This window comes from Alternaria postmessia, assembly GCF_024291825.1.
Source record: "Alternaria postmessia strain BMP 2775 chromosome Unknown scaffold_26, whole genome shotgun sequence".
Lineage (NCBI taxonomy): Eukaryota > Fungi > Ascomycota > Dothideomycetes > Pleosporales > Pleosporaceae > Alternaria > Alternaria postmessia.
The window spans coordinates 254,073-268,357 of NW_026260099.1; the positions used below are offsets into that span (position 1 = coordinate 254,073).

General features: G+C 50.6%; 5 protein-coding genes and 1 non-coding gene across 6 annotated transcripts; 1 reads left to right on the forward strand and 5 right to left on the reverse strand.

Annotated features, from left to right (window-relative positions):
* Nucleotides 1-553: 553 nt before the first annotated feature.
* On the reverse strand, nucleotides 554-1,944 carry J4E82_005162 (uncharacterized protein; the record flags this gene model as incomplete). The annotated part of the gene is made up of 5 exons (XM_051731432.1): nucleotides 554-819; nucleotides 911-962; nucleotides 1,039-1,217; nucleotides 1,344-1,858; nucleotides 1,913-1,944. The coding sequence occupies 5 exons, from the start codon at nucleotides 1,942-1,944 to the stop codon at nucleotides 554-556; spliced, it is 1,044 nt and encodes a 347-aa protein (XP_051588870.1).
* Nucleotides 1,945-2,286: 342 nt separating this feature from the next.
* J4E82_005163 (uncharacterized protein) lies at nucleotides 2,287-3,635 on the reverse strand (the record flags this gene model as incomplete). Its single annotated transcript, XM_051731433.1, has 3 exons — nucleotides 2,287-2,792; nucleotides 2,847-3,453; nucleotides 3,507-3,635. The coding sequence occupies 3 exons, from the start codon at nucleotides 3,633-3,635 to the stop codon at nucleotides 2,287-2,289; spliced, it is 1,242 nt and encodes a 413-aa protein (XP_051588871.1).
* Nucleotides 3,636-4,024: 389 nt separating this feature from the next.
* On the forward strand, nucleotides 4,025-4,114 carry J4E82_005164. Its single transcript has one exon. It is a non-coding gene; the product is annotated as a tRNA-Ala (tRNA).
* A 553-nt stretch (nucleotides 4,115-4,667) lies between these two features.
* Nucleotides 4,668-6,573, reverse strand: J4E82_005165 (uncharacterized protein; the record flags this gene model as incomplete). The annotated part of the gene is made up of 4 exons (XM_051731434.1): nucleotides 4,668-5,434; nucleotides 5,487-5,559; nucleotides 5,614-5,744; nucleotides 5,796-6,573. 4 exons carry the CDS (start codon nucleotides 6,571-6,573, stop codon nucleotides 4,668-4,670), a joined length of 1,749 nt encoding a protein of 582 aa, XP_051588872.1.
* Nucleotides 6,574-7,836: 1,263 nt separating this feature from the next.
* Nucleotides 7,837-10,266, reverse strand: J4E82_005166 (uncharacterized protein; the record flags this gene model as incomplete). Its single annotated transcript, XM_051731435.1, has 2 exons — nucleotides 7,837-9,685; nucleotides 9,923-10,266. 2 exons carry the CDS (start codon nucleotides 10,264-10,266, stop codon nucleotides 7,837-7,839), a joined length of 2,193 nt encoding a protein of 730 aa, XP_051588873.1.
* Nucleotides 10,267-12,526: 2,260 nt separating this feature from the next.
* On the reverse strand, nucleotides 12,527-13,371 carry J4E82_005167 (uncharacterized protein; the record flags this gene model as incomplete). The annotated part of the gene is made up of 3 exons (XM_051731436.1): nucleotides 12,527-12,606; nucleotides 12,670-12,890; nucleotides 12,956-13,371. The coding sequence occupies 3 exons, from the start codon at nucleotides 13,369-13,371 to the stop codon at nucleotides 12,527-12,529; spliced, it is 717 nt and encodes a 238-aa protein (XP_051588874.1).
* Nucleotides 13,372-14,285: the final 914 nt, after the last annotated feature.

Consider the following 14,285-nt stretch of genomic DNA (forward strand, 5'->3'; position numbering starts at 1 on the left):
AGAGATGCAAACAGACGCTCTACCACTGAGCCACACGCCCCAGAAGTCGCGGTCCAAGAAAGATGGCTTAGTAAGATTACTTGCTAACATAGTTCAGTGCAAGACAAAACAGTACCACTTCACCTCTCCTCTGTCTTCCGATAGAAGTGCACGACAAGGTCTTGAAGTACACAGTTTACAGGAAAAGGGATTTCACGTGTAGTGCGATTTGATGCGCCAAATAGGTATTAAGCTTCAGTTTCTGCCACATGGCCTACGGGAACGTGAAGAACCCAACCACTCAGAGCCTGTTAAGCTTCATTCCTGTAATGCGATGCCTGGTTGAACGCACTTTCAATCTCCCCTCACAGAGCAGATGTCGAGTCAAACTTGAATTTAGGTTCTACTATTGGTTGCTGCCTAGGTAGCAGAACACATATTAGTAAAAAAAAACCTTTCCAGTTTAGTAGAAAATAAGATTGGAAAACAACTTACATCCATACACAGTGTAAAGCTTCCCATACCAGTTGTACGACCCATAATGATTACCAAGGCCAGAGCCTTCAGGACGACACTAGTTCAGGATATTCTCGAATGCGTCCCAGCATCTCCGCTGATCGAATCCTCCAGGCCAAGTGAGTCTGCCTCCACCTTCAGCTTTGAGCGATCCATCATTCTTGTATAAAGCGTCACCGCAAACGTGTTGACGGGCAGCATAGAGCTGATAGCGGGATGAGGCGCGAGTGACACCACAGAGACCGTAGGCGCCGCAATCAGCGGCCGAGACCACAGCTCCAGAGAGCATTACGCCCAAGACGATGATAGAATTGAAGTGCATATCTGTGGTATTTGGGAGATTGAGGTGAGGAAGTGAAAGTCTTTGAATGGAGAGTGTCTTTTGTGACGAGGATAACTTTCAGTGGTTAAAAACCCGGAGGAATGTTCTGCTTGCCCTTGTTGTCGAACTCGACAGGGACAAACGTCTGATCCACAAGTTAGCATTGTGCATAGAGCTATGATGCATGGCACTGTAAAGAGAGTACTTACTCACTCCCCCACTGCTGTCTTCTTCTTCTTCTTCTCTTTCTCCTTCTCCTTCTTGTCTTTCTTGTCCTTCTTCTTCTTGGGCGGCTCGGCGCCCGCCGCCTCTTTCTTCGCAGGCCGCTTGGAGGGCACGGTGGCCTCAGCCTCAACGGGCTCGAGCGGCGGAATCTGGGGCCAGAGTGCGGCAAACTCGTCTACACTGCGTTAGCCTACATCTACATCTGGATGTCGTTTCTGGATGTATAGGTATCGGAGATAACAGATGATCAGGATTGATGTTTGAGTTTTCGTTCTGGTCAACTCTCATGGATGGAATTTACCTTCGTCTCCCGCTAGGGCCGAAAAGGCCATCTTCAAGAACATCGGCAGGCGTTGGATCTTGAGACCGGAATTACCCAAGATGTCTTCCAAATGATTGATGATAGCTTTGCCATCTGTACAATCGTCGACGACAGCCTTATTGCAGAAGCACTCCACCACGATAGACTTCAAGCCTGGAAGGAGTTGTAGGAAATCATACGAGAACTGATAGTCGCCAACTTGAATCCGCTGTATGGCGGCTTTCTGCTCGGGAAGTAGCATCATGAGCCATGCCGTAAGATAGGCTGTGTTGACCAACGTGAAGGTATTAACGGTGTAAGCAAGCAACCGAGTTTCTGCGTGTACTTGTCTGCAAACTCGACTCATGCCCTGTACAGGCCATTCTGTGGGGTACCGGCGGCTAACGAGGTGAACGCTAACTAATGTTTCTGCATGTACAGCGTAAGACCATATCAGGTTTCGTATTTCTGGGGGCAGGCGTAAAAGCGCCGACTCCTCTGCATTGCGCTGGGATCTGGTAGATTCTTAGTCATGCTCTAACATGATAAAATAATGGAATCGCACTCACATCCTGAGATAGTGCTGGTTCGGTGTCGACATGACGCGTAAGTAGTGCCTGGTCGAGCTTCTTTTCGTAGGATCAGAGAAGCGTTCTGGTAAAGTATGGAGGAATTGCTTATGGCGAATATGTGGCGTGAGATAGGTGGAAGAGCAGAGCAATCATCCGTTAAGTGAGAGAGAGAGAGAGGCAGTTGTTAGCGGGAGCACGGACGCTACAAGATGAGGGAAAAGCGACGAAGTCAGTAGGTGAAAGGGTATATTGGAGTGATACGAGACGCTCAACCGTGTGGAAAGACGGCTTGTCCAGTTTTTGGACATACTCACGCTGGATAGAAAAGAAATGTACTCATACAAGCATACTCATCAATGGGTGCGCATCACCTAGTCGTCCGAGCCATCCTCTGGGAGCTCCCTCAGTACATCCTCGACAATGTCAATCAGCTCGTCAACATCCGGCCGCTCATTGGGCTCCAGCCTCAAACACTTCCTCACCACCTCTTTCACACTATCTGTGATCGCATCCTCAGGGTTGGCCTTTTGCTTGCCCCTCTGCATACCCTCATCTGGGAACCTCCAGTCACCGCCCAAAACACATATGCTCAGACTACCACCCGTCTCGTCTGACCTAGCCTCGAAGGGGCTCTTGCCGACTAAGCATGCGTAAAGTGTGCAACCGAGCGACCAAATGTCGACTTTGGTGTCGATGACTGAGCCGGTCTTAACGTCAAAGAGTTCAGGGGCGCGGTATGGCATGGTCGAGTGTTCGGCGGCGGTATCTTGGATTTGTAGGGCAAGAGAGCGTGAGGTTACGGGTGTTGGTGATGGCGCGAGGGAGCCGAGATCCATCAGGATGGGTGTCTTGCCGTCGTCGTCTATCATTATGTTGCCTGCGCATGTTAGTCCCACAATACATCATCGTATGAGGTGTGCGAATTGCATACCAGGCTTGATGTCCCTATGCGCGTATGCCCTCTCTCCGCCAGGCGCAATGCCTTCATGCGCCGCTGTAACTTCCGACTCTTCTAGCAGTCCTTCTGCCTCTTGTTCGTCGTCTTCCTCATGATCGCGGTTTCTCCTGCTTGGGCGCATTTCCATGCTCTCTGCAGCTTCCGCATCTGCTCTCTTTGCATCTCTCCTGACTTTCTTGGCCTTGCCCTCACTTCGCGCGCCGCCAGGTCCACCTTTAATCTTGTACTGATGCATTGCCTTTAGCGCTTTGCAGACGCCTAAGAACAGCACCATGAGTCTCCGCTCAGGGAACTTTGTGTGATTGACCAGGTTCGCGTTGATCATATCTTGTAGATTACCTCGACGGTAGTATGGGAGAAGGATGTACACAGTCTTCGCAGACGAGTCTGATTTGTCGGTCTCAACAGAGTAGTCAATCGAGTGTATAATGTTCGGGTGCGGCGAGAATAGTGTGTAGGCCTCGACTTCTTTGAGCGCCAAGCTCACGCTTTCTTGTCCGAAGGGACATCGTATCTTCTTGAGCGCAAGGAGTTGTTGATTCGAGTTATCTTGTACGAGATATACATATGAGAAACCACCCTATATCGCGATAAGTCAATTGGTTGTGTGCTAACGAGAGATACCCAACTTACCTCGCCCAGCAACCGTAATATCTTGAAACTCCGACTGTTGATTTTGAGTTGAGGTGAGCTTGGGAAGCAGACCATGCAGTTTGTGAACGAGTACACGACGTCCAGGAAGTATGTGCCTAATGAACTCATCGTGGCGATTGTTATTACGATTGCGATGTGTTTGTTTGCGAGCTGACGACAGTTACGGGAGTCGATGCCGGATAAAGGTTAGACGCGCGGCCAATTCGAATCGTCGATTATGGTTATGAAATGGAGGTTACGTTGGGGCGATGATAGGGTAATCCGAACGGAACGATGGTGAAGACGTGTTGTTTGCTAAGACAAAGCACAGGTGTGTTCGAGGATGCTGACGACGTGGTTCGTCCGTGATGCGCCAAGGGTGTGGCTAAGGTCCCGTACCCACGTTACGGGCCGAAAGCCAAATGCCACACCACGTGAGATTTACGCCTGCAATATATATTAGCTAGATTGTCTTCATTCCATCTTAGTAAGCCATCTATCTCAGATGGCGACTTCTGGGGCGTGTGGCTCAGTGGTAGAGCGTCCGCTTTGCATCTCTTTCGGTGCTAATCTGCGGAAGGTCCGGGTTTCGATCACCCGCCCGTCCAATTCTTTTGCTAAGATCAGCTCCTCTATCAAGATGTGCTGTTGACGATTTTTTGTTCATGTCGCAGCATGTCAAGAACGAAGGAGTTACTACAAACTTCATCTTTGGTGTTTGTTGACTATGTTGTCTACATTTTTTCACCTAATCGACAGGCATATATATAAGCGTATGATTGACTTGAGACGAAAGATTGGCGCAAGCTATATAACATCTTAGTGGAGGTATTTCTCGACGATATGGACACAAACTTATACTTAGAAGAACTCAAAGATATAAACACAAGAGGCCAGATCCCTCGTAATTGTATCTCGACCCGCCGACAATCTATTCAACCTCATTATTTCTTACCCCAACAATGACATTGATCTTAACACGACACCGAACTCCACGGAAGCAATCATATCGCCCCCTAGAACAGGTATCTCAACTGCTACGCTAAATACAGAGGGTATTGTAGTTTTCTCATCATCACCTTCCCAAGTCGACATCGTCCCACTGCTCGCCTTGTCGTCTCCCCGCCAGAAACCCCTAGCAGCCATTTTACTATATTTCCCTCAGGGCCAAACATTCTGCGGCCTCTCGTCAAAAGCAAAATCAACCTTCTCATCCAACACCTCCAAGAAATTCTCTTCTGCACGATTGACATCGTACAACGACCTTGCAGTGTCCTCGCATTGATGATACCACATCCTCTCGAAATTGTACTCTTCTCCCTCCTTGTCGGGCATTATCGCCCACTCGGGTATCGCACACGTGTCCTGTTCGCCATCCATGTACCACCAGAACCTCATCATGTCGTCCCTTTTACTGCGCCAGTTGTCGCGGTTCCACTTCCTTCTCATGGGTGAGTGCTTGTCCCATCCACGTATAAGACTGCGGTAGTGCACAATGGGGTGGATGTATTCGTTTGTATCGCCCATATCACGAAGTTTGACCCACTTCTGTGCCTTCCTTCTAGCGTCGTATATCTCGACTTCTTCGTGGCCTGGCTTACGCGCACGTGCTCCAAGGAAGTGGTAGAAGCCGCCATACGAATCTACGAGAGGGCCCGTGCCCCAGCTAAAGTCGAAGTTGGTGTGTTCGTGTGGAGGGTCACGCCGCGGAGGTTTGAGTTCGTCGCATGTGAGGCTGAAGCTGGGTAGTTTCGGTAGCTTGTCCAAGAACTTCTCAAAAGAGCCCTCATGGTGGTAGGTACATGCGTAGCGGAGGCGGAAGAGCCAGCGCGTGTACTGAGCCATAAAGAGAGAGAAGGCATGTCGGTCAATGGTAAGATGAGGGGAGATGACTTGGAGCATCCAGCATAGAGTTGCTGTAGAGATATCTAAGTAAAGATTAGCATGTATATCTTACGGGTATAACACAATATCGCCTACTTTCGGAATCTCCTTTCATGTCGCCGAAAGCGTCTTGTGATCCGCCGCCGCAGTTGGTATGAACACCTGGAAACTAAGAGTGACATCGTTAGTGAGGTCTTCCTTACTGGAGTAAAGTTTTACATACCCAAACCTGTTTCAGCTCTGGCGTAGGTCGGTTTGGATCGTCAACGAGATCTGTGGGAATGTACCAGAGAGTCGGGCGGAAAGCCCTGCGACGCTCGTCCAAAGCCAATGCCTGATATGCATGCTCGATATCTATCGAACGGTTAGCAAGAAATGCATATTCCTTAATAGATGAGAACTCACTCTCCGTCAGCTTGACATTGTGGAATCCGTACTTCGTCCTTGCCCGTGCAAGGTCTAGACCGATCAGGTCTGGTACGCCCAATGAGCCAACAGTATCCCAGACACCCACCACCTTCACCTTTCTACTACCCTCACTGACTGCAAGCTCACCGTGCGGTCGAATCTCCCACACTTCAGTCATAAGTCGAAGATCATCCATGCCAGTGTTTCTGATATCGATACCAATCTTCTCCATCTCTTCTCCTTTTTTGCTGAGCTTGCCCTTGGTGAACCACTTCCACGCTTGTGTTTCTCTGAACTCGACGCCTTCCTCGTTTGTCTGGTAGAGACGGTACAGTTCAGGGAAGAACTGCATACTGGTTGGTGCAATGACACCGAGATCCGAGACCAATCCAGCAACCGCACGTGCTGTATAGGCACCTCTCGAGAACCCAAAGCAGAAGATCTCATCCCCCGGCTCGTAATTTTGCACGATAAAGTTGTATGCTTCGACGACATTTTCTGCCAAGCCAGCTCCCGTGCCACCCTGTCGTCGCGCTTCAGAGGCACTGAGATTTCCGGTTCCTATGCCGGAGTCGTAATAGACGATCTGATGGAATTTCTTCGAGGGATCGTCTTTGTCTGCGCCAACACGCGCGATCAGCCGGCAGAGTCTTGTGACATTGGAGGGTATGTTGTTTTTGCTGCTAACGCTGGACTGCCACGTACCATCGCAGCAGATCACAAGCCGTCGTCTCCAGGCTTTGTTGTCGTCCGAGAGGAAAGTTAGTTTGGCCATTGCGAAGAGCGAGAAGTCTACCGCTCTCTGTAGGGCGCGACGCAGATTATAAGAATGATGACTGTGTATAAAGAAATATGCTGAGACGCCGATCTAGTACCAAGACTGGAGTTTGGCGAACGCGAGGACGTTGTATGTGACACTCAGGGGTAAGCACAAGTACCAACAGATGAAGCTCACCGGAGATAAGCCACGATGCTGCATCCAGGCAATGAAGTAGCGCAGCTCTTCTGATTTAACCTCGCGAATCTCACATCGCGAATGAGCGGTGTTCCAACGCCCAGTTGGCCGCCTGAATCGCTAAAGCGCCTCATCGTCAAATCGCGACTGGCTGAAGGGGGCGCTGCCAAGTGACGTGTTTGATCGCGGCATGAAGCGCATCGCATCCGCACGCTTTGCATTGTCACCCGGGTCAGGCTGCGAACTACTTCAATGTGTCAGGCCTGGCGTGAGGGTGTCAAGTCGGGGCTGAAGGGGTTGCTTCTGTTCTTCGCGTCGGCCCGCTACCTGGACATGGGAATGTGGCGCGCATTAATCCGCGGAAAGGACACTACGCGCTGACCACCATTATCCACTCGCAATGACTTCATCTCTCCGAGCTGGACGACTGTGCTGGAAATAAATCTCAGGCGCATGCGTAGTTGGCTGCCGACCGAATCGATGCGGCTTTGATAGTCTCGAGGTGTTGCAGGCGGAGCTGATGGGCGTAGGGCACTACGATCAAGGCGTGTCAGCTGTTACTCGAACCCCGAATCAACATTCAGGCAGCGGCAGGCTCGACCACTATCCGATCTAAGATATTGCGCCGACGGTCACATCTCATTGTCAAGAATTGGATTTTTTGTTACACCAATGTGGGCTTGTACACCCACGTTTCACTCGGCACGTGCCGATTGTCGCAAAAGAAAGACCGAAGTTGCTTGCGCCGCCTTCGAGGCGGCGATATACCAAATGACTTGTCATTCGCGTCAATACCCTGTATCCAATAGGTGGTCTATACTATCATCCAACATCAAATCGTAACCAATAGTCGCTAAAGAGCAAATCCATAAAGTGTCCCAATCCCTGTGTCGCAATATGGCGCCATTTTGGCGCAACCTGAGAGCACCGTTATGGCAGCACCAGGCGTACCTATATAACGCCCACCATCCCACCATGAAAAAGAACGCTTAATCGCTGAACATCAGAAGACGCTGTCCTGAAACATGTACGACAAATCCACAAGCCGTCAAAGCTATGCTCCGATTCCTTCGAATCTACCGCTCACATTGAGCGAGGCGAATTGCCAGCTGTATGTGGCCGACTACCACCATACTGAGATCCGTCATTAAAGCCCTCGAAGCTCTCGCCCGAGGACATCCGTCTTAGATCGTTATCGTCACCCATATCGACATCCTCCATCTCGTACCTTCCTGCTCCATTCGGATTCTGTGGCGGTCCCATATTGGAGAAAGAGCTGTATTGTCGTGGAGGCGGCGCGGGCGGCACACCGGCGTTGCTGATTTGCTCTGCAAGACTGGGCTTCTCCGCCAAGTTGTTCAGCATGGCGCGACTCGCGTCCAGCATTGACACTGCATACTCAAGGAAGTCGGCTCGCTTCGAAGAAACCGAAAGCGTCCAGCGGTATTCGCACAGTCTGAGCTTGTAGAACTCAGCTTCCTCCTTGGCGGGTGCCGTAGCCCACAGTAGCGATCCAAAGGTACCAATAAGAGTAAAGTTGACTTTGGAAGCAAAGTACCAGAAGGCCTGTAAGTGCTCTGGCTTTAGTCTGTTGACAAAGTCCATAGCCGAGATCAGGCGCGTCTTCGCAGCGTTGCGGCACATGAAGAGACCGTATGAGTCAGGGTTAGTAGAGTCGAGCGACTGTACTATGCGCCTGTGGAGCGTGATCTCTGTTGCAAAGTATGCGAGATGGAGGTAACCCGTCGAGGTGAGCTTACCCTTTTCGGGGACACTCATCTTTACTTCCGCTGGTAGTTTCTCATGCCACTGACGGAGCTTAATCTGCACTGGTTTGGCGCGTGCGAGTATCAGCTCAGTTGACTTCTTCCCAGCGTTGGCGAAGTCGTGGATAGCCGTTTGGGTGTAAAATGTATCCATGACCTCAGCCATGATCTGCGTGAGCGCAATCATCTGAGCATACAGTATGCGGCCTCGGTGACTTTCCACCTGTTCATCTTCCGTCTCTTCTTGCCGTGTCTCGAAACCATCTCCTTCTTCAATAAAGTCGTCTTCCGTAATCGGCTTTACTGCCCAGTTGGCATTGAAAATGTGTGATGGTCGGCCATGGATCAGGGAGCTCCACTTGTCTTGCATGTATAATGCCCATGCTATGCGCTTCCTCAACCCACGCTCCCAAAGAGGAACCGACCATGATGAACAGTCAAGATGTAGGCCTAATTCTTGACCGATTGCCACCAGCTGAGTTGTTAAGCTCCAAGAGTCCGCTTCAGGACGCTGCAGCAACAACAAGCCAGCTTGTACAGTGGAAAGTTTCGGCCGCTCCATGGCCAATGCAAGCGCTTTCATGGCGATTGCTTCCAATCGGGCTGCATCAGGTCTAGAATAGTTGGCTAGCTTGGGGTTGAGTGACCACCAGTTAAGGGCTAGAATGTACATGCCAGCCAACAAAGCCGGTGAGAAGCCTCGGTCGCCATTGCGATATCGCTCGACGAACAAGTGCTTCTGGATGATGGGGTAATTTGGGTGTACTACTTGGAAGTACAGATCTAGCAAAGCTGGGCCATGTGGATGCACAAGCTGCTCAACCTGGCCTAAAGCCTCAGACTCGCCGGCGAAGTCTTGTGTGTTTTCGTCAGGTAGCATAATGAAACATTCATGATCGTTCACTCGTCGAAGTGTGCCAAGGTCAAAGGTCGACTCGTTATGGGTATCGAACTGTGACAAGCCAATAAGCAGGGAATCGAACGGAGAACTCAGACCGATGTATCTGCTATGCTGCCGTCGCTGCAATCCCAGTGTCTCTCCAAATTGAGGCAAGTGAAGACTTGCTATTTGGGACAGCGAGGGCTGTGGTGGTGGTGGACTTGGCGCAGTTGCTGTGATGGTGGGTGTTGATAGTGCTAGTGGTGGAGGATCTGAGTCGACGGATCTGCCATAGGATGTCAGCTACGACATCCGACAACATGCTGACGAACCGAAACATTGGGCGACGACGACAATTTCCAAATCCGTGACTAGACGTGGGACGGGAAAAGCAAGTACTGTCACACGTGCGCACGTGACCTGGTAGCGTGACGCAAAGGGCATAGCAGACGTCGGAAGTGATATATCTACGCGAGCCTGGAGGCGCAACGAAAAGCAGGGAGGTGGGGTGACCTAGACATACCTCTTCTTGGTGTTGTTTGGTGAGTCTTTCTTCTCACCGTCGACGACCTTCCTTTTCCGTGGCAGTGGGCTCTGTACAAAGGTACACTCTTGCTTGTGGAACTCGCACAAGACACACAGTGCAGCACCCTCGTGTATTACACAGCGACTCTTCCTCCGTCTGCACGCGTCACAGGGGCGTTCCCTCCGTGAGCGGATGTTAGATACTGGACCGTTGTTGGACGTGGGCTTGCCCAAGCTCTCCTTGCTGGATGGTGACTTCTGTATCGTGCGAGGACGAGCTGGTGCTATAGAGACAACAGGGCGTGGGCCCATAGCCGGCTGCTGCATTGCTACGGCCGTCATGGCTAGCTGGCGTGGTGGAATGGGTGCGATAAGGCTATGATAGACCACGGCCCGTTGGCTAGCTTCCGAATCAGGTTGCAAGTATCTGGCTATCGGAAGCAGGGTACGTGACAGGTCTTATCGCGTGGGAGATAGGTAGTTCAATCGGTTTATGAGAGATATCCCGGGCAAAGCAAATAAAGTTGAGTAATCCAGCGGAGATGATTCAAGAGAGGCCCAGATCAGGGTCCTAGATTGCCGGTAACGGCGGCGAGAAGTATGAGGTGACTGATGGTTCGCGCCGTCATTGAAGGTTCACGAAAGAAGTAGAGGATGGGCGCAGGCGGGCGGGAGAGGCGGGATAAGCCTGGGCTTGGAGCTTGGAGACCTAGAACCCTGTGTGGGGAGAGGGCAGGCGCATAATCGGGGTTGGCAGTCGTATATATTGGAGTGATTCTGGAGAGCGCGCTGCGAGTGTCTTTTGTGGCAGACATGTGCTCGGGATGGGTTTCAAGATGCACTGTGCACGGGCGTTGCTTGGAGGTAAGCTGGATGCGCTCTAGCGGCTTCCTGCATTCTATCTTACGTACAGCCGAGAGATAAGGGAGGCTCGACGGGCCAATGGCAGCACCGTGTGCCATCCCCCACCTGAATAATGTGATCTTTCAATTACTCCAGCTCTGCCTTATCTGTGCGTAGGTACTACACAAGATCCAGTTTAACTGTCTACGGGAATTACTCTTATGTACTCGTTACCATACTCTATAGTTTTAGTATTGGCACATGCACGTCACCCACGGCTACGCATCATTATCTCTCGCCTATCATGCGTAAACAGTGAACGACCGTTGGAGGGACCTTGCAGCTGACAGGTCCTGCCGCCAGAATTCTCGGCCTGTACAGCCACGACAGCACATGGCGAGACGTATTGCATTGCAAATTTTGCAACGCCTTCACCAGTCGCTTCATTGCAAGGCGGATCTCGCCCGATCTTGCCCAGTATCCATGGTTGTGGTATGAACGGCCTCCGCACGTGTCGCGTGTTCTCCACAAGCCCTACTTAGAATAGGACCCTCGATAGCGATCTCCGCTCCGCTATGCCCCTGGTCTCGTTTCTCACCGCTCGCCCTTCAGGCAAAACGCTTTCCGCTCCGACCACCGGCACTGCACACGACCCGAATATCTCCGCCAATCCTAGTCAGCGAGTTGCATCTTGCCGTTGCATTCTGCCATTGATGTCATAGCAGATTTCGCCGTTGTGACGCGATTCAGGGAGGCTGGTAAACAACCGCGGCGTTTCTAGGTGACGCCAAACCTACCAAGAACGCAGACGGCTGGAAAATCGGATGCGATCTACACCAGTGTACGTAAAACGAAGGCTTAGCCTCGTACTGCCAGCAACCTCAAACTTGGGTTGCGACTCTGCAGAATGACAGATGGGTCCCTAGTAGCACGCTCAGGATTTCCACATCCGACCTCGCTTAAACCACCATTTAATCTCTCAACAACGGAATGATATATCCTAGGTCCATGTCAAAGGGCCGTAAAGAAAGCCAGATCGCAATATTCCATTCAAGGTCCGCTCACTGTAAGTGGTCCAAACATCGGACAATGATATACCCGCTCGACCGCCTCAAGGGTTGGAAATTTCGTAGACCATGGGTTCGTGGTTGACATTACGAGATCGTTAAGCGCAGATCTGCTTGTGACAGACTAGATGGGTGGATTCTGCCCAGGCTGATGACACCTCAGGGAAAGTCGGGCCGCTTTTCTCCGGAGTGTGATTCAACCACTCCGCTTAGCTGTGATTGGCAACATTGGCAACACCCTACACATGCATCGCATCTCATACAACCGCCACATGGCATACCTACCATATATGCCCTATCTGCTTTCTTGTTTCTACACGGACAATACTTCGCAAAAGCCGCGCACCCGTTATCATATTCTACATTGCCTGCTACCTATCCCGCTACTAGGCTCAGTAAAGACGGTGTTGAAGCGCTAGTAAGAGTTGGAGAAAAGAAGTGGTGAATGTTAACTCGAGCACGCGACAAATGCAGATTCTTTTCAAAGTGCACTCGTAACTAAGAATGACGAAAATTTTCCTCCGCGGACTCCCCGGCCTCATCGTCGATAGGTTACATCATGCCATGAACATATGCCTCGCCAAATACAGAACTTCTTTTGTCACTCTTATTTCCGTATCGCGAGCGCTTGTCCAAACATCCTCTCAGGCTATAAAACATGGAGGTTATGAGCACGGATCCGACTTTTCCGCTTAGTTGGCCTCCGCTGACCACCTGTTAACTGTGAACGCTGCAGGTCCACCCGTAAAAGCTTCAGTACCAAACTGGTAGACTAATAAAGTCGTTAGCATAAGCACACCTAGCTCTATCGCCTAAAGCAACATTAGAAACTTACCGATGAGGTTTTGGCTCGACGCAGGATAGCCCTTGTTGCTGGTGAGCCAAGTAAAGAAGTTCTTGATATCACCACTGTAATTGGTGACAGGACTTGGAGCAACGAAGCTGTAAACTTTCATCGCCCCGTTGTATCCCTCCCAAAGTTCCCAGGAGCGGCCGTCGACGGTTTTCATGCCTTGCGAGGTACCGATGGGGTAAACGTTGCCCAATCTGGCGAGCCTGTTGACGAGGAGAAATTAATGATTGCACTGAGATTAGAGCGTCAATATAAGAGTAGCACTCACCAAACCATAAGCTCGTAATCCCCACTACTCCTATCATGGTTGATATCCGCAGCAGTGAACACATCGTACGCAACATTGGCGCGCACGTTTGTCGTATTGTAGCTCCACTGCGCTGTGCTCGGCATGGTGCTGTATTGCGATATCAACTTTTTGGTGGCCAAGCGGCCGGCGTAAACGTAAGATTTCACGTTGTTCTCGGCACCTTGCCACTGCCAGTTTGAGTGCCAGGCCATGCCGTTATTGAAGCCGTCGTAGTATGTGCATTGCGAGCCGGAGGTTGCGGCGTCGCGGCCCCAGAGGTTGTTGAGGAGCTCGTAGCCGTTGGTGGAGTAGTAAGCGTATAGGTCGCAGAGGGTTTGTTGCTGTGCGACAGTGACAGAGGCGAAGCCTGCCAGGACAATGGAGAAGGCTTTCATGATAGAGGTGTCTTATTTGATCTTTTATGTATACGCTCTTTTGATGCTCTGTTGATGCTCTGTCGATGCTTAGCTTTCCTGGGAGGATCTGATGGCTTTTGTATAGTCTGAATTTTCAAGACATCAATCAGTTCAGTGGATTGCCCTCATATCGCGTTCTCGGACAAAGTGCATCGTCTATTGGAGTTCGTATAATCTGAACTTTACAGTCTCCGAGCGCAAATCACCCCTACGCTCCGATCTTTTATGCTGGGTTCCGAGTGGTTTTGATATGCTGGCTCAATTCGCCAACAAAATGAGCCACCGGCTGTGCCCACATACTTCGACCGCGTGAGTTGAGCACGGCCCTCATCAATTACCGCCCTCATGTACCGATAGCCTGGAGTACTTAATGGATCCCTTAACCGGGGAATTGTGTGCGGGCAAGTAGGTCATCCTACGTATGGCATCATTTATTCGCAACGTCAATCATACTGTGCTCGACCGAGATCTGGGCGCACAATATCGAGGACATCAGATCCAGGAAACCCAAGAAGATCCATCAGCGACCTGATGCGATCGACGTTGTGTCCCTGGTATACCAGTATGTCGCACTCTTTTTCTCGAGAGACATGGAGCTGATCCGGAGCCGAGTGGTTTTTCTCTGGAGATAATGTAAAGGTCATCGCGGCTTTTTTTTGTGTCCTGGGGAGCTGCTTGTCATTCTGATGCTCCCATGCGGTGCGCATGATATCAGATCTGACATTTTGCTTTGACCGATGTCTGCAAACCGTAGGATATGGAAACGTTTATGTCCATGTTCTCCATTGAGTGGCAGTTTTGCGGGTTCGATTAAATGCGGCAATAGAAGAAATGTCGTATATGTAAAGTTATAAGATCTTGTAATGATTGTGAATCATAAGTTTAAGTTGTGA